Source organism: Tachyglossus aculeatus, chromosome X1 (assembly GCF_015852505.1).
Source record: "Tachyglossus aculeatus isolate mTacAcu1 chromosome X1, mTacAcu1.pri, whole genome shotgun sequence".
NCBI lineage: Eukaryota > Metazoa > Chordata > Mammalia > Monotremata > Tachyglossidae > Tachyglossus > Tachyglossus aculeatus.
This window is the reverse complement of record NC_052101.1, coordinates 473,303-492,610: the sequence shown is the minus strand read 5'-3', so window position 1 is coordinate 492,610 and position 19,308 is coordinate 473,303. Positions and strand designations below refer to the sequence as shown.

At 49.6% G+C, this 19,308-nt stretch overlaps 1 protein-coding gene across 2 annotated transcripts in view; it reads right to left on the bottom strand.

Moving 5' to 3' along the window:
• MBOAT2 (membrane bound O-acyltransferase domain containing 2) overlaps positions 1-5,322 on the bottom strand; it is a 152,610-nt gene extending 147,288 nt beyond the window's left edge. For both annotated transcript variants that reach the window (XM_038740559.1, XM_038740558.1), the window contains exon 1: positions 5,226-5,322. In XM_038740559.1, the coding sequence (XP_038596487.1) occupies positions 5,226-5,300 (75 nt within the window). In that variant the 5' untranslated portion in view covers positions 5,301-5,322. The remainder of the gene's footprint in view (positions 1-5,225) is intronic.
• Between the last annotated feature and the right edge of the window lie 13,986 nt (positions 5,323-19,308).

The following is a 19,308-nucleotide window of genomic DNA, read 5'->3' as shown; positions in this document are numbered from 1 at the left end:
CTCGACCCCAAGCAGAGGCTCCATAATCCCACTGACTGATTGATGAGGGGCAAGAGGAAGCAAGCCGCCCCTCTCCCGGGAGGTAGGTCTACCCAACGACTAGGTGCTGCCACCACCCCTGGCAGCCTGGTCCCCTTTAGATTTCACAGGGGGGTCCCTTTCGCCCTATAGTCCCCACCACATCTCCTCTCCTCGGCTTCACTGACTGACTGTGACACCAGGCTCTGTTCCCGGAGGGCCCTGCGGAATCCCGTCGCCTCTGCGGCACTAGCCGATCGGCTCAGGTCAACCGCTTCTGACTTTCTGCCATACATTAATTATGCCCAGTCTGGGGATTGCCTTGTGCCACTAAGATGAATGTCTAGGAACCTGTTTTCACTGGTCCCGCCTCCAAGCCTGCTCTGGCAAACTGACATCAGCCTAGGAGGCATGCACAAGGATGACATTTTATGGCAGTGGGGGCGGGGGGCATGCTGGACTTCAGGCCTACAGTGGTGATCCAACCCTTTTCATTTCTTTCATGCTCAGTAGAGATGATAGTTGAAGCTGTGGGAGCGAATGAGTTCACTAAGGGAGTCAGTATAGATAGAGAACAGAAGGGGACCAAGAACTGACCCTTGAGGAACTCCTACAGTAAGGGGATGGGAGGGGGAGGAGAAGCCTGCAAAGGAGACTGAGAATGAATGGCCGGAGAGATAAGAGAAGAACCAAGAGAGGTCTGAGTCTCTGAAGCCAAGGTTGGATAGCGTGTTGAGGAGAAGGGGGTGGTCCACAGTGTTGAAGGCAGCTGAGAGGTCGAGGAGGATTCGGATAGAGTAGGAGCCTTTGGATTTGGCAAGAAGGAGGTCATCGGTGACCTTTGAGAGGGCAGTTTCGGTATGCATGTCAACCCTCGGGAAACAAATGAAATTCTCTCAAGTCAGATTTGTGGGGCCAGTTCCCAGTGGAAGGAAGGTTGGCACTAAACATCAAGGCTGGATGTCTGGGAGAGCACAAAAGGAGGGTTAGGACAGATAAAACAACGGTCTTCCTTTGATACTCCTGCTCACTTGGATATGACAAAGAATTATCCTGCCCTTACCCTTATCGTATCAGCAGCCAGAGGTGATGGCTCTAGTTCTGACAGGAGAGTGAAAAAACCCCTACTACTAGGTGCCCTTCTTTAAAGCAAGCAGATATCTCATCACTTGCTTTTATGTTAGAGCACTTCAAGTTTGAGATGTGATCTGTTCACAACCTTTACAAGTCAGAATCAGGATATTAACAAATTCAGATTGGGGACCATCAATCAAGAGCACTATATTAAGTGGGGAAACAGCGTGGCTTAGTGGAAGGAGCACAGGCTTGGGAGTCAAAGGACGTGGGTTCTAATCCTGCCTCCGCCTCTTGTCAGCTGTGTGACTTTGGGCAAGTCACTTGCCTTCTCTATGCCTCAGTTACCTCAACTGTAAAATGGGGATTAAAACTGTGAGCCTCACATGGGACAAACTGATTACCTTGTATCTATCTACTCCAGTGCTTACAACAGTGCTCAGCACCTAGTAAGTGTTTAACAAATACCATAACAACAACAATAATAATAATAATAATAAATGCTAAGGAGAGTTCGAGGCAACAGAGTAGGTAGTCAAGATCCCTGTCCACAAGGAGCTAAGAGACTAGAGGGGACAATGCACATTAAAATAAATTTCAGATGGACAAATAAGTGCTTTGTGGGCTTGGGTGCATTAATAAAAAGGCACAAGGGCAAATACTGGGCAAGTCCTCTTGGAGCTTTAATAGGGCTCAGAAGATGGGGCTAGTGGTGGACTGTAGGAATGAAGAGGAAGGAAGTTCCAGACTCAAAATAATAATAATAATGGTGGCATTTATTAAGCGCTTACTATGTGCAAAGCAAAAAGAGGGTGTGGGCAAGGAGTCAGTGCCTAGGTACAACGAGTCCACTGGTGTCAGAGGAGTGAAGTGTGTGGGTTGGGTTGTAGTAGGAGGTCATCAAGTTAAGATAGGAGAGGGAGAGCCCACTGAATGCCTTGAAACTGAAGGTTAGGAGTTTCTGTTTGATGCAGAGATGGATGGGCAACCACTGCAGAACAAAATTTTAATCCCAGATCCGCCAATGATGCAACACTAAATGTTAATATGGCAGATAAGAAAAGTACATACAGGACCCTTTGAACTACACTTCAGTGGCTTTTGCTGTTCTCTCATCTGCGAAATGGAGGCAATGAAACTGACCTACCTAACAGGGGAGGTGTTAGGAACACGTTTTCTTAATGAAAAGCTGTAGGCTAGGGGCTATTTATTTATAGAATGCCTACTGCTTCAGCATGAGGTGTTTTGAAAAGCGTTTGCCAGTTTCTCATTTTACAGATGAGGAAGCTGAAGTAGAGTGGTTGACTGTGTGAGGCTAAACCCACAGGGTAGGCTAATGGCATAATAAGAATAACTCAAGACATCTGAGTTTCCAAGCTGACTGACATTTATTGACCTGATAAAGTCCAAGGGATAAATTCTCATCCTAGGAAGGCGGAGAGTGCCCTTCCTTCGGGTATCTTAATGTCTTCATCTGAAAAGTGAGGGGAGCATTTATCTGCATCAAGAAGTTTTAAGGAGGCCACAGAGCCCTTTGCAAGTATCAGCTTTAATTCCGCACCTCAAAACGTGCATTTTGATGTTGATGGCAATGCATTACCAGCCATTCCAGCTCTTAGAGGATAATGGGAAATAACATTTTCCAACAATATAAAATTCAGGCCAGAAGAGATCAAAATTCCCACTGGGGTCTGTAAGAAGGATAAGAACTATCTCTGCTGCACCCGGGGCTGCCTCAGGGCTAGGCCACTACTAGGTGTGGCAGCCTCAGAGAGTTCTCCCCTCCTTTCTCCCCCTTTCCAGCCCACCCCTCACTGACACCCTATACAGGGCACCTCTACACCCCAATCCTTCCCTCTCCAGCAGAGCAGCAGCCACCTGGGCCACCCTTCGGACAGCAGCCCCTTTGGGACTCGGAATCCAGGCAAGACCACTGCCACCACTGCTGGCCCGGCCGGCCCCTTCGCCCTCTCACCCCCAAAAGCCATGAACACAAGCATCCTTATTCCTGCCATGGAAGGGAATGTGGGCCAATTCCAAAGAACCAGCTGATCAGCCTTTCAGACAGCCTGGATGTATGGTTGGGTAGGGACCGCCTCTATATATTGCCGACCTGTACTTCCCAAGTGCTTAGTACAGTGCTCTGCACACAGCAAGCGCTCAATAAATATGATTGAATGAATAAATGAATTTACATGGGGTAAGTTTTTGATTATTACAACTGCTCTGGTAGGATCTGAATGAAATTGCAACATCAAATCAGCTTCTAAGACCCAAGGCTGTTTTACAGTCAGCTCTTCCATTGTTCTGAAAGCATCCCAAGTTAAAATGTAAATAAAAGCAAGACGAGCTATAACAGTGCCCTTTAAAAAGTAAGATTCTAAAAAAAATCTTGCAAATTTTTATCAGGAAAGAACCTTTGGCAAAATCGGAAGTTCGGATGGGAGGGTCATCAATCACTCCCCTCTAGACTGTAAACTCATTGTGGGCAAGGAACACGTCTATCAACTCTGTTATATTGTATTCTCCCAACCTCTCAGTACAGTGCTCCGCAGAGTGTATGTGGCCAATAAATATAACTGAAGAACTGAAATTTGAGTATTTACCGTGTGCTGAGCACTCTACATCTACTGCCTTTACCATACATATGAAGAATCCCCACTTCAACCATACTCTCCTACAGACAGTAGGCACTCCCTAAACAGGCCTGAAGATGATAGGACCAGTACAGTAATCACAAGGGTAGAGAATCAGCATGGCATAGCGGCGTAGAGCACGGGCCTGGGAGTCGGAAGGTTATGGGTTCTAACCCCAGCTCTGCCACTCGTCTGCTGTGTGACCTCGGACAAGTCACTTCACTTCTCTGTGCCTCAGTTCCCTCATCTGTAAAACGGGGATCGAGCCATTGAACCCCACATGGGACAAGGGACCGCGCCCAACCTGATTTGCTTGTATCCACCCCGGCTCTTAGCACAGTGCCTAGCCCATAGTAAGCGCTTATCAAATCCCATCATTATTTAGCGTGCTGCACCACCGTTCTTCAGTATCTTGGAGGGTCGGAACACTTTCCAGTTTGACTTGGAATAATATTAAACTACCTGCCTTGGGTTTGAAGCCGAGAGGGCGCGCCTACCATTCTACAATTCGACCATCAGAAACACTCAAACCAAGCGTCTGACCGCACTGGACGTCTCCAAACTTTGACCCGACTCACGCTACTCTTTCCGGCAGGGCCTGCCAGTATTCGGACCTCGGTATTTCTCGGCTCTCTTATAAACGTAGCGGTCCCATAAATCTGGAGCTATGTAGATTCCGTTCGGAAATGTCTGGGATCGTTCAGGTTAAAAACGTGATCAATTAAACAGAACGGCTTCACCAACGCAGGTGGAGGACGCCTATGAGATCCACCTCCCATCAGCGCCGCACAGAAAAAGAACCGGCTTTCCAGAGGCACCCAACGGGGGCATTTTTCTGCCCAGGGACTGTTCGCCCACATGCAAGAGGAAGATGAAAGGGGGGGGCAAAGAGAGGACCGTGCCAAGCAGTTTGGTGGGGCGCAGTGAGCAGCCGCTGTGGCCCTGGGGGGAATCAATCAGTCAATCAATCGTATTTATTGAACGCTTAGTGTGTGCAGGGCACTGCACTAAGCGCTTGGGAAGTCCAAGTCGGCAACATCTAGAGACGGTCCCTACCCAACGGTGGGCTCACAGTCTAGAAGGGGAAGCCCGAAGGCCGGGGGAGCCGGAGGAGGAGCAGGACAGCAGGACAGACGGAGCCCCGGGGTTGCAAACAGGCAGGCAGGGGGTGGGCAGAAGAAGGCAGGCAGGCAGGCAGGCAGGCAGGCAGGCAGGCAGGCAGGCAGGCAGGCAGGGGGTGGGCGGGGCGGGCAGAAGAAGGCAGGCAGGCAGGCAGCCGGGGGTGGTGGGGCAGCTACGGGGCTTCGTTCTCCCAGCGCCTAACAACAGGTTTGTCGTCGGTCCGCGGGCGGCTCCCGGGCACCGGGCTCCCCCCGCCCCGCAAGCCCGGACTGGGCACGGACGGCCGCGGGCAGGGACGCGGGGGCGCGGACAGCCGCGGGCGCGGCCCCAGCCCCGGGGTCGGGGGGCGCCGGGGGCCGGGGGCCGGGGGGGTACCTGGTCTATGGGCAGCCGCACGGCGTTGCTGAGGGGCTGCAGCAGGGTGGAGCCGGTGGTACTGCTGGTAGCCATGGCCGGGCCGGGCCGGGCCGGGCCGGGGGGGGGGGGGGGACCAGGAGCGGGGATCGCTCTCTCCGAGGCGAGGCGAGGCTCGCCCGCTCTCCGTCCTTCCCTCCGTCCGTCCGTCCGTCCCTCCGTCCGTCTCTCTCTTTCTCCCCCCGTCCGGCGCCCCCTCGGTCTGCCTAGAGGCGGACGGGGCCGGGGATGATGGGGCCGGGGATGATGGGGCCGGGGCCGGGGCCGGGGCCGGGGATGGGGCCGTCCGGACGGGGCTGGCGCTGGGCCGGGCCGCTGGCCGCTGGCCGCTGGCCGCTGGCCGCCGGCGTGCAGCTTCCCCGGCGGCGGCGGGAGGGGGAGGAGGAGAGGGAGGGAGGAGGAGAAGACGGAGAAGGAGCAGGAGGAGGAGGCGGCGGCGATGATAATCGGGCTCCCTCCCCCCCCCCGTTTCCCTCCGGCCCGGCCCGGCCCCGCCCCCAGCCCCCGGCCCCCGGCCCCCTCCCACGGGCTCCAGCTCCCTGAGCGCGCGCACGCACACGCGCGCACACACACACACTCACACTCCTCCCGCCCCCCAATCTCTCTCGCTCACACACACACACACACACACACATTCCTCCCGCTCCACCTCTCTCTCTCTCACTCACAGTTATCCCGCCCATCACACACACACACACACACACACACACACACACACACACACACACACACACACACACACACACACACCCAATGCCAGGGCGGCGGATGACCCCCCCCCAACACCAATCGGAAGCCGCGGGCCGCCCCCGCCCCGCCCCCGGGCGAGCCTGGGAGGGAAAGGAGGCGATGACGGGCTCCCCGGGGAGCGGGGGAGACCCCCCCCCCCAACACACACACACACACACACACACACACACACACACACACACACACACACACACCCCGCCCCCCCCCTCACAGCCCAGCCTCCCTCCGAGGGCCCAAACGGGCGGGGCGGGGCGGGGCGACGGGGAACAAAGCCGGGCCACCGGACCGCCCAGCCGGACCCAGCGAGCGAGGGTGGCACCACGCTGAAGGGAGTCCGGCTGGGGAGAGGCTGCCTGCCGAGCGAGGGGAGCCCGCCCGGCCCCGAGGGGACTGCTGGCCGAGCGAGGGGAGCCCGGCCCCGTGCGAATACCGGCGCCACCCCCGCCGTCTCCTCTCCTCGGCCCGGCCCGGCCCGGCCCGGCGGCCGCCCCCAAACCAGCGGCTTTTGCCCACAGCCCCGCCGCCTCCCGCCCCGTCACCGTGGGCGAGGAAAAGGCCCTTCCCGGGGGCGCCCGTAATAATAATAATGATTATGATGGCGTTTATTAAGCGCTTACTATGTGCAAAGCACTGTTCTAAGCGCTGGGGAAGTTAACGAGGTTGTCCCACGCGGGGCTCACAGTCTCCATCCCCATTTTACAGATGAGGGAACCGAGGACCAGAGAAGTGAAGCGACTTGCCCAAAGTCCCCCAGCTGACAAGTGGTGGAGCTAGGATTAGAACCCATGACTTCTGACTCCAAAGCCTGTGCTCTTTCCACTGAGCCACAGTGCTCCATTGATCATAATAATAATGAAGGCATTTAGCAAGCGTTTACTATGTGCAAAGCGCTGTTCTAAGCGCCGGGGAAGTTAACAAGGTTGTCCCACGCGGGGCTCACAGTCTCAATCCCCATTTTACAGATGAGGGAACTGAGGCCCAGAGAAGTGAAGCGACTTGCCCAAAGTCACGCAGCTGACAAGTGGTGGAGTCGGGGTTTGAACCCAAGACCTCTGACTCCAAAGCCTGTGCTCTTTCCACCGAGCCACAGTGCTCCATTAATCATAATAATGATGATGGCATTTAGCAAGCGTTTCCTAGGTGCAAAGCACTGTTCTACGCGCTGCCCGGGCCTAGAGCCCAGAGGTCGGGCTGCCTAAGCGACGGCTGGGTGCGCCCCTCCCCCGGGGGCTTCCCGCACCCCAAAACCCAGACCCCGGGCACATAGGGGCCCCAAGGCCGAGCTCCTCGGACCTTCTGGTCGTTTACTACCAGGTAAAAACTCGTTACTTAAAAATAAAACCGGAGTCAGAAGCCTGTTGAAGGCTTAACAGCCCTATCACTACTACTTCTTATGTACCAAGCGCTGGGGTGGTTACAATAAGATCGATCGATCGATCGATCGATGCAAGGAGAGGGATGTGGGGGCTCAGCATTGAGACCATTCACATCTAAAAGATATAATAGAAGCTGATTCCCCTAATTCCGTCTTTCCACCCATTGCCAAGAAACCCGCTCTAGACTTCACACCCTCCCCGCCCTCTGCCCTTAAAGATATTGATTTCCGCTAGAAAGTTATTCATGGCATGATGTTACAGCCTGCCTCTAAGGCCCTAGTGTGTCTGGGGAGCCCAGAGAAAAGTCAAACCCCTCTGGCTGCAAAAGGCATGGCATTTGTCAGCGATAGAGGCACAATAGAGGATGTCAACTGTCTTGTGTCAGAACAGTGTTTCCGACAACGAATGGGTGGGGAAGTAGACAACGGGATTTTCCCCCTCGGGTCATATAGCAATGCAGTTTGGCAGTAATACTGAGCGGGGGAGGGGAAGGAAAGGGGTGTGAGTTGGTGTGTGACAGCGGTGGCCCCACCTGCTATTAATAAAGTGATTGACATTCAGAGAGATTGCCTAACAAGGCCTTCACATTTTTCAACGCAAAGAATAAGGGATTTCCTCTGTCCTACCTGGGGTGGTCAGAAGACGAGGGAATGAATGCCGGGCAGGTCAGGAATAAAAAGAGCTTACCCCCCAGAGAAGGAGGAAGGAAGGGATAATCAGCTGTGATGCATATATGTAAAGATATTGTTTTTAATTGATATCGAAAGAGTGAGTAGTATATCTGTGAGGCTGTTGGCCTATAGCAGGCTAAACCATAAGCTCCCTGTGGGCAGGGAATGTGTTTGTTATGCTGTACACTCCCAGGCATGTAGTACAGTGCTCTGCACACAGTAAACATTCAATAAATATGACTCACACTGTGGGAGCAACATGGCTAAGTGGAAAGAGCATGGGCTTGGGTGTCACAGGTCGTGGGTTCTGATCCCAGCTCTTGTACTCATCAGTTGTGTGACTTTGGGCAAGTCACTTAACTTCTCTGGGCCTCGGTTACCTTGTCTGTAAAATGGGGATTAAGGCTGTGAGCCCCATGTGGGATAACCTGATTACCTTGTATCTACCCCAGTGCTTAGAACAGTGCTTGGCACATAGTAAGCACTTACCAAATGCCATCATCATCATTAGGCTTTTTATTCTAACCCTACATAATGAAAGAAAGTGCCTTTTGAACCATCAAGGGCTCTGTGAAAGACTGATACCATGGAAAAATGGCTAATTTGGGATTTATGTACGTATCCTATATGAATGGGACCATCTCTGCCAGAATCCCACCTGCCTTCTCCCTTACCTCTCCCAGAGACCCACTCACAAACCTCTACTTCCCCCATCCGTTCAAGTTTTCATCTTGAGCAACCAATTCCCAATGACCAGAATTGTCCCACTACTTGACAAAGTCCTCTAGACTGTAAGCTCTTTTTGGGTAGGGATCGTACCTACCAACTCAGTCAGTCAGTCAGTAATATTTATTGAGCACTTACTATGGGCAGAGCACCATACTAAGTGCTGGAGAGAGCATTCAATCCATCACAAAACCCTGTCGGTCCCACCTTCACAACATGGCTAAAATCCACCCTTTCCTCTCCATCCAAACTGCTACCACATTAATACAACCACATCCTATCCCACCTAGATTACTGCATCAGCCTCCTTGCTGACTTCCCAACCATCCTTCCTCTCCCCACTCCAGTCCATACTTCACTCCACTGCCCAGATCATCTTTCTACAAAAGCATTCAGGACATGTCAGCCTCCTCCTCAAAGATCTCTAATGGTTGCCCATCCACGTGCATATCAAACAAAAACTCTTCACCATTGGCTTTAAAGCACCCCATCACCTTGCCCCCTCCTACCTCACCTCACTTCTCTCCTTCTGCAACCCAGCCCGCACACTTTGCTCCTCTAGTGCTAATCTCCTCACTGTGCCTCGGTCTCAGCTGTCTCACCGACGATCCCCAGTGACCCCTAGTCCCATGTACTGCTTCTGGCCTGGAACGCCTTTCCTCCCCAAATCCGACAGGCAATTACTCTCTCCCCCTTCAAGTCCTTATTGAAGGCACATCTCCTCCAAGAGGCCTTTCCAGACTAAGCCCCCCCTTTTCATCTTCTCCCACTCCCATAATAATAATAATAATAATGGCATTTATTAAGCGCTTACTACGTACAAAGCACTGTTCTAAGCGCTGGGGAGGATACAAGGTGATCAGATATTGTCCCACGTGGGGCCCACAGTCTTCATCCCCATTTTACAGATGAGGGAACTGAGGCACAGAGAAGTTAAGTGACTTGCCCAAAGTCACACAGCTGACAATCGGCGGAGCCGGGATTTTAACCCATAACGTCTGACTCCCAAGCCCATGCTCTTTCCATTGAGCCTTCTGCATCCTGACTTGCTTCCTTTGCTCTCCTTCCCCCCACCAACAGCCAGCCCCACAGCACTTATGTACATATCTGTAATTTTATTTATTTGCATTGTTGTCTGTCTCCCCCACTGTAGACTGTGAGCTCATTGTGGGCAGGGAATGTCACCCACTCTAGACTGTGAGCTCACTGTGGGCAGGGTATGTCACTGTTTAGGTTGTATTGTACTCTCCCAAGCACTTAGTACAGTGCTCTGTGAGCACTGCGACTGTGAGCCCACTATTGGGTAGGGACTGTCTCTGTATGTTGCCAACTTGTACTTCCCAAGCGCTTAGTATAGTGCTCTGCACACAGTAAGCGCTCAGTAAATATGATTGATGATGATGATGCTCTGCATACAGTATGTACTCAAATACAACTGAATGAATGAATACAATACAACAATATAACAGATACATTCATACGTAATTATTGAGCGCTTACTGTGTGCTTACTGTACTGAGTGCTAGGGAGAGTATGATACAACAATAAACAGACAGTTCCCTGCCCACAGTGAGTTTACAGTCTAGAGGGGGAGACAGACATTAATATAAAATAACAAATTACAGATACCTACATAAGTGCTGTGGGGCTGAGAAGGGGGAAGACAAAGGGAGCAAGTCAGGGTGACGCGAGAGGGAGAAGAGGAAAGGAGGGCTTAATCAGGGAAGGCCTTTTGGAGGAGGTGTGCTTCAATAAGGCTTTGAAGGAGGAGAGAGTAATTGTCTGTTGGATTTGAGGAGGGAAGGCAGTCCAGGCCAGAGGCAGGACCTGGGGGAGGGGTCCTCAGTGAGATAGACGAGATTGAGGCACAGTGAGAAGGTTAGCATCAGAGTAACTTGAAGTGTGCAGGCTGGGTTGTAGTAGAAGCGTAGCAAGGTGTGGTAAAAGGAGGCAAGGTGATTGAGTGCTTTAAAGTGGATGGTAAGAAGTTTCCATATGATGAAGAGATGGATGGGCAACCACTGGAAGTTCTTGGGGAGTGGGAAAACACGGCCTGAATGTTTTTGTAGGAAAACTATCTGGGCAATCAATCAATCAATCAATCAATCAATCGTATTTATTGAGCACTTACTATGTGCAGAGCACTGTACTAAGCGCTTGGGAAGTACAAATTGGCAACACATAGAGACAGTCCCTACCCAACAGTGGGCTCACAGTCTAAAAGGGGGAGACAGAGAACAGAACCAAACATACCAACAAAATAAAATAAATAGGATAGAAATGTACAAGTAAAATAAATAAATAAATAGAGTAATAAATATGTAAAACCATATATACATATATACAGGTGCTGTGGGGAAGGGAAGGAGGTAAGATGGGGGGATGGAGAGGGGGACGAGGGGGAGAGGAAGGAAGGGGCTCAGTCTGGGAAGGCCTCCTGGAGGAGGTGAGCTCTCAGCAGGGCCTTGAAGGGAGGAAGAGAGCTAGCTTGGCGGAGGGGCAGAGGGAGGGCATTCCAGGCCCGGGGGATGACGTGGGCCGGGGGTCGAGAACGAGGTACGGTGAGGAGATTAGCGATGGAGGAGCGGAGGTTGCGGGCTGGGCAGTAGAAGGAGAGAAGGGAGGTGAGGTAGGAGGGGGCGAGGTGATGGAGAGCCTTGAAGCCCAGGGTGAGGAGTTTCTGCCTGATGCGCAGATTGATTGGTAGCCACTGGAGATTTTTGAGGAGGGGAGTAATATGCCCAGAGCGTTTCTGGACAAAGATAATCCGGGCAGCAGCATGAAGTATGGATTGAAGTGGAGAGAGACACGAGGATGGGAGATCAGAGAGAAGGCTAGTGCAGTAGTCCAGACGGGATAGGATGAGAGCTTGAATGAGCAGGGTTGCGGTTTGGATGGAGAGGAAAGGGCGGATCTTGGCAATGTTGCGGAGCTGAGACTGGCAGGTTTTGGTGACGGCTTGGATGTGAGGGGTGAATGAGAGAGCGGAGTCGAGGATGACACCAAGGTTGCGGGCTTGTGAGACGGGAAGGATGGTAGTGCCGTCAACAGAGATGGGAAAGTCAGGGAGAGGACAAGGTTTGGGAGGGAAGACAAGGAGCTCAGTCTTCGACATGTTGAGCTTTAGGTGGCGGGCGGACATCCAGATGGAGATGTCCTGAAGGCAGGAGGAGATGCGAGCCTGGAGGGAGGGGGAGAGAGCAAGGGCAGAGATGTAGATCTGGGTATCATCAGCGTAGAGATGATAGTTGAAGCCGTGGGAGCGAATGAGGTCACCAAGGGAGTGGGTGTAGATTGAGAACAGAAGGGGACCAAGCACTGAACCTTGGGGAACCCCCACAGTAAGAGGATGGGAGGGGGAGGAGGAGCCTGCAAAAGAGACTGAGAAAGAACGACCGGAGAGATGAGGAGAACCAGGAGAGGACGGAGTCTGTGAAGCCAAGGTCAGATAGCGTGTTGAGGAGAAGGGGGTGGTCCACAGTGTCAAAGGCAGCTGAGAGGTCGAGGAGAATTAGGACAGAATATGAGCCGTTGGATTTGGCAAGCAGGAGGTCATTGGTGACCTTTGAGAGGGCAGTTTCCGTGGAATGAAGGGGACGGAAGCCAGACTGGAGGGGAGCAGAGTGCAGTATGGATTGGAGTGGGGAGAGACGGGAGGCTGGGAGGTCAGCAAGGCGGCTGATACAGTAATCAAGGTGGGCTAGGATAAATTCTTGGATTAACATGGTAGCAGTTCGGATGGAGAGGAAAGGGCAGCTTTTAGTAACGTGGTGAAGGTCGAACCCACGGGATTTAGTGATGGATTGAATATGTGGGTTGAATTAGAGAGAGGAGTCAAGGATAACTTGCAGTATTGTTTTCTCCTAAGTGCTTAGTATAGCATTCTACACACGGTAAGTGCTCAATAAATTCTGTTGACTGATTTGAAGCGGTTGTCTGTTTGAATGAGTTGAAACGAAAGATTTATGCCATTATTCAGGACACAGGGATGATACCCGAATGGAAAGTTTAGCTACATTAGAGTCTTCCTAGGTAAGGAGAGACTTGGAAAAAGTTGCAGGTGACATACTAACATTTCATCTATCCTGGAAACAGTCTATCCCTCAGACGTAAGGCTGTTTGACCTTACCTCACTTTCCAATGGAAAAATGGGAGCACATAGTTGAAAGTGCTTGTCCGTAACCGCAGAAACTCAGGGAAAGGGGCAAAAGAATGAAGGAGATACTATAGAATTATTTGCTTGTTTACAAAAACTAAACACCAACTTGTGAATTTATTTTGGAGTACGCAACTCGCAGTACAGAAAAAGCTAGCAAAACTGGTGGGAATATGAGTTTGTAATAGCATGGGGTTCACTCAGGCTGTGAATGCAGGCATTGAGTAATTCTGAGCTCATGATAAAATGTCAATTTTAGACCAACATTCCTAACTCGGCAATGGGCTGTCTGGATTTTGAAATGGATTTAGTAATTGATATTTGTTAAAAATGATTTTTTCCTGCCAATTTCCCCTTCTTTGAAAAAGCTATCTAGAAGATATGGATAATCTCCCTGAGCTGCCACTTGTGTCCATGAAACTGGGTCACTGTTAGGCAAATGTCCTACTTGTTATTTGCCTCTAAATGGCTTATAACTGCTTTTTGGAGAAGAAATATGTGTATATATTTATATATAAGGTATATAAATATAGGGACTGTCTCTATATGTTGCCAACTTGTACTTCCCAAGCACTTAGTACAGTGCTCTGCACACAGTAAGTGCTCAATAAATATGATTGATTGATAATATATTTACAATATATGATATATACATATATAAAATATGAATAGTTATATGTATATGTAGATCTCATTCTCTTTCTCCCTCTCTCTCCCTCTCTCTCTCTCTATCTCTATATCTATCTCTATATCTATCTATCATCTATCTATCTATCTATCTATATATATATATATATATATATATAGACATTCTTCTTTGTGTGGGAGCAGCAGGTCACACAATTTCTTACTTGTGGGATTGCAGGCTAGAGAATAGCCCAATCCTGATGGTATGGAAGTATGAAGATGCCAATAGATGTTTATAAACAGCATATATAAGTGATGTACACAGTCATACATAAAATTACCCAAAATGGCACAAATAGACATTATCTTCATCGAACACTCTTTCAGCCATAACCAACCTTTACTAAGAACTCACCTGCTAAAATTTGTTCAGGTGGCTTGCAGCTAGCAAAAGTATTTCCTTTCCTGGCAGTATGAGGGGACCTCCCATGACCTTCCCCTCTAGACAGTAAGCTTGTGATGAGCAGGGAATGTGTCTAAGAACTCCATTATATTGTACTCTCCAAAGGCCTTAGCACAATGCTCTGCACACAGTAAGTACTCAATAACTACGATTTGACTTGACTGATTGTTCTAATAATAGATTGATTCTCTCTCCCCTCAGTCCCCTGAGATTTATGAAGCTCAGTCATTTCAAATCCTTCTCAGTTGTCCGGGAAACAGCGTGGCTCAATGGAAAGAGCATGGGCTTTGGAGTCAGAGATCATGGGTTCAAATCCCGGCTCCACCAGTTGTGAGCTGTGTGACCGGGCAAGTCACTTAACTTCTCTGTGCTTCAGTTACCTCATCTGTAAAATGGGGATGAAGAATGTGAGCCCCCCGTGGGACAACCTGATCACCTTGTAACCTCCCTAGGACTTAGAACAGTGCTTTGCACATAGTAAGCGCTTAATAAATGCTATTATTATTATTATTATTATTAGTTGGAACTCCCCTTTTTCCTCTTCTGCTGATAGTGTACGCACCCCCTCTCCACTTGGCAAATGAAAATCCTTTGCTTCTCAGGGCAAGGGCAGTGTTACCATTGTCTCTCAAGTAGAGGGTAAAACAACTACAATTAGTGTCCTGTCACTATTTAAGCATCAGTTAGCTGCCACTGTGTTACAAGTTTACTTAGAAGTGTGTTTGCCTAATTATCATCAACAAAGGGTTAGTGTCCACTGTTATGTCCCTGGCCTCCTCCTGCCAAATTATACTTATCAGTCAAAGAGTCAATAGTATTTATTGAGTACCTACTGTATACAAAACACACTGCACTAGGTTTTTGGGGTAGTACAGTAGGATTAGTGGCTATGACTAATGCCTTCAAGGAGTTTACAATCTAGGATGGGGGAGACAGGAAGATAAATGACAGAGAGAAGGAAAAGGGGGTATGCGCATGAGTTAGTACACAGTAGGGTTTCGAAGAAATATGCAGAAATGTTATTAGAGGTTGAGTGCAGACTAGGTGGTGCTGAAGTGGCAGTTGGGAAGATATAGCTCAGGGGTATTAAAAATTCGTTGGGGAAAACCTCCTGGAGGAGATGGGGAGAACTGTGGTCTCTTGGATTTGATGGAAAGGGTGTTTCCAGACACCCTTCATTCATTCAATCGTATTTATTGAGTGTTTACTGTGTGCAGGGCACTGTACTAAGCGCTTGGGAAGTACAAGTTGGCAACATATAGAGACGGACCCTACCCAACAGTGGGCTCACAGTCTAGAAGGGGGAGACAGACAACAAAACAAGACATATTAACAAAATAAAATAAATAGAATAAATGTACAAATAAAATAAATAAATAGGGTAATAAATACGTACAAACATATATACATATATACAGGTGCTGTGGGGAGGGGAAGGAGGTAAGGCGGAGGGAGGGGGTGGAGGGGGAAAGGAAGGAGGGGGCTCAGTCTGGGAAGGCCTCCTGGAGGAGGTGAGCTCTCAGTAGGGCTTTGAAGGGAGGAAGAGAGCTAGCTTGGTGGATGTGCGGAGGGAGGGCATTCCAGGCCCGGGGGATGACGTGGGCCGGGGGTCGACAGGGGGGACAGGCGAGAACGAGGCCCAGTGAGGAGATTAGCGGCAGAGGAGCGGAGGGTGCGGGCTGGGCTGGAGAAGGAGAGAAGGGAAGTGAGGTAGGAGGGGGCGAAGTGATGGACAGCCTTGAAGCCCAGGGTGAGGAGTTTTTGCCTGATGCATAGGTTGACTGGTAGCCACTGGAGATTTTTGAGGAGGGGAGTAACATGCCCAGAGCATTTCTGCACAAAGACGATCCGGGCAACGGCGTGAAGTATGGATTGAAGTGGGGAGAGACAGGAGGATGGGAGAACGTAGAGGAGGCTGATGCAGTATTCCAGTCGGGATAGGATGAGAGATTGAACGAGCAGGGTAGCGGTTTGGATGGAGAGGAAAGGGTGGATCTTGGCAACTTTGCGGAGGTTAGTGAGTAGACAAAAGAATGAGGCATACCAAATGCTTTATGTGTTTTGATAAAACACATTTTATGTATAGTCATTTTTAGCAAGGAAATGAATATTGCCTTATGACAATTCTAATTTGAGGGGTTAATTAAATCAAATTTAGATGCAAGGTATGGCTTATTCACATTTTAAATGATCAGGAAACATGTAAACATAGAAGATGACAAAACAAAAACCTTTGTTGAGTGGAAAACTTAAACTGAAGTCACAATAAAATTTTTAGACAAGTCTGAAAATATACAAGTCTATCAGTACAATAAAGATGACATTCTAAAATGTTCAGTTGTGATTGAAAAGACTCAGTCATCCTTGGGGACTTCAGTAGCTATGTAGATGTTCTTGATGACCCTTCTGCTGCCCCCTTCCCATCATTCCTTAAGTCCACTGACCTGCTCCACCCCACGTAACTGCACTTCACCTAACGCATTTACCAACTTGGACACACAGTCTCATCATCTCTAGTCACCCTACAATCTCCTTCTCCAGCCCAGCCCGCACCCTCCGCTCCTCCGCCGCTAATCTCCTCACCGTACCTCGCTCTCGCCTGTCCCGCCATCGACCCCCGGCCCACGTCATCCCCCGGGCCTGGAATGCCCTCCCTCTGCCCATCCGCCAAGCTAGCTCTCTTCCTCCCTTCAAGGCCCTGCTGAGAGCTCACCTCCTCCAGGAGGCCTTCCCAGACTGAGCCCCTTCCTTCCTCTCCCCCTCGTCCCCCTCTCCATGCCCCCCATCTTACCTCCTTCCCTTCCCCACAGCACCTGTATATATGTATATATGTTTGTACATATTTATTACTCTATTTATTTATTTATTTTATTTGTACATATCTATTCTATTTATTTTATTTTGCTAGTATGTTTGGTTTTGTTCTCTGTCTCCCCCTTTTAGACTGTGAGCCCACTGTTGGGTAGGGACTGTCTCTATGTGTTGCCAATTTGTACTTCCCAAGCGCTTAGTACAGTGTTCTGCACATAGTAAGCGCTCAATAAATACAATTGATGATGATGATGATCTCTACCCTCACCAACTCTGAAATTCCTCTATCCAACCACACCCTCCTCACCTGGCTTCTCTCCCTCACAGGCCCTCCCCCCAAATCTATCCCTGTTTTTCGAGTCACCTCAGTTTTCTTGTCATCATGCTCCACTTGGTCTCCATACCCAAACTACCTTCCCTTGATGGCCAAACTGACACCTTCAACACCACCTTCTCTACTAAATTCAACTCACTCGCTCCCCTATTCCTTTGTTAATCTCAGAGGAAACTGAGGAACAGAGAATTTGTGACACAGCAGGCAAGAGTCAGAACTGAAATTAGAACCTAGGTCTTCTGACTCCCGGGCCTGTGCTATTTCCAGCAGGCACTACTACTTCTCCTGATGTTTCCTTGTGTTTCCATGATAAGAAAAACGTGCTCTGTGGTGCATGTACCATGTCACACACATGCACACACACACAAACACACAAAAGAAGCTCAACATTGAACCGAGCAATAAGCTCTGCACACAGTAAGCGCTCGATAAATACGACTGAATAAGTGAAGAAACATTAAACTATGCTAAAAAAACAGTTTGCGTAGTCACATTCATTCATCCATTCAATCGTATTTATTGAGCACTTACTGTGTGCAGAGCACTGTACTAAGTGCTTGGGAAGTACAAGTTGGCAACATATAGAGATGGTCCCTACCCAACCATCTCTATAGAAGGGGGAGACAGACAACAAAACAAAACATGTAGACAGGTGTCAAAATTGTCAGAACAAATAGAATTATAGCTATATGACGATGATGGCATTTATTAAGCACTTACTATGTGCAAAGCACTGTTCTAAGCGCTGGGGAGGATACAAGGTGATCAGGTTGTCCCACAGGGGGCTCACAGTCTTAATCCCCATTTTACAGATGAGGTAACTGAGGCCCAGAGAAGTGAAGTGACTTGCCCAAAGTCACACAGCTGACAATTGGTGGAGCCGGGATTTGAACCCCTGACCTCTGACTCCAAAGCCCGTGCTCTTTCCACTGAGCCACGCTGCTTCCCCAATATGCACATCAAGCTATATGCACATCATTAACAAAATAAATAGAATAGTAAATATGTACAAGTAAAATAAATAGAGTAGTAAATCTGTACAAATATATACAGGTGCTGTAGGGAGGGGAAGGAGGTAGGGCGGGGGGGGATGGGGAGGAGGAGAGGAAAAAGGGGGCTCAGTCTGGGAAGGCCTCCTGGAGGAGGTGAGCTCTCAGTAGGGCTTTGAAGGGGGGAAGAGAGCTAGCTTGGCGGAGGTGCGGAGGAAGGGCATTGCAGGTCAGGGGGAGGACGTGGGCCAGGGGTCGACGGTGGGACAGGCGAGAACGAGTCACAGTGAGGAGGTTAGCGGCAGAGGAGTGGAGGGTGCGTTCTGGGCTGGAGAAGGAGAGAAGGGAGGTGAGGTAGGAGGGGGCAAGGGGATGGACAGCCTTGAAGCCGAGAGTGAGGAGTTTTTGCTTGATTCGTAGGTTGACAGGCAACTACTGGAGATTTTTGATCACATGATCAACTGGCAATGGAAATCAGTTATAATGATTTTTTATATGTACATATGTAAACACTTTTTGAAAGTCTACCTCTCAGATCCTATTTATCAGAGACAACTTTTGCTAACCATCTATAGATCTGTTCTTGTCATGTTAAATACTGAACAGAGTTGTTGAAATAAGCGTCTGATCTCTTTCACGTGAGCCAAAAATTGACTGGGTGGGGAAGGAGACAGAGAAAGAACGGAGGTATTTGAGTAAAGGTAAGCTTTAGATGTGCTGTAAAATCAGAGCTCCCTAAACAGCGTGGCTTAGTGGAAAGAACATGGACTTGGGAGTCAGAGGTCGTGGGTTCGAATTCCAACTCCGCCGCTTTTCAGTTGTGTGACCTTGGGCAAGCCACTTCACTTCTCTGTGCCTCAGTTACCTCATCTGTAAAATGGGGATTGAGACTGTGAGCCCCACGTGGGACAACCTGATGATCTTGTATCTCCCCCAGTACTTAGAACAGAGCTCGGCACATAGTAAGCACTTAACAAATACCATTATTTTTTTGAGAAGCAGCATGCTCTGTAGAAAGAGCCCGGGGTTTGGGAGTCAGAGGTCATGGGTTCTAATCACGGCTCCATCACTTGTCAGCTGTGTGACTTTGGGCAAGTCACTTAACTTCTCTGTGCCTCAGGTACCTCATCTGTAAAATGGG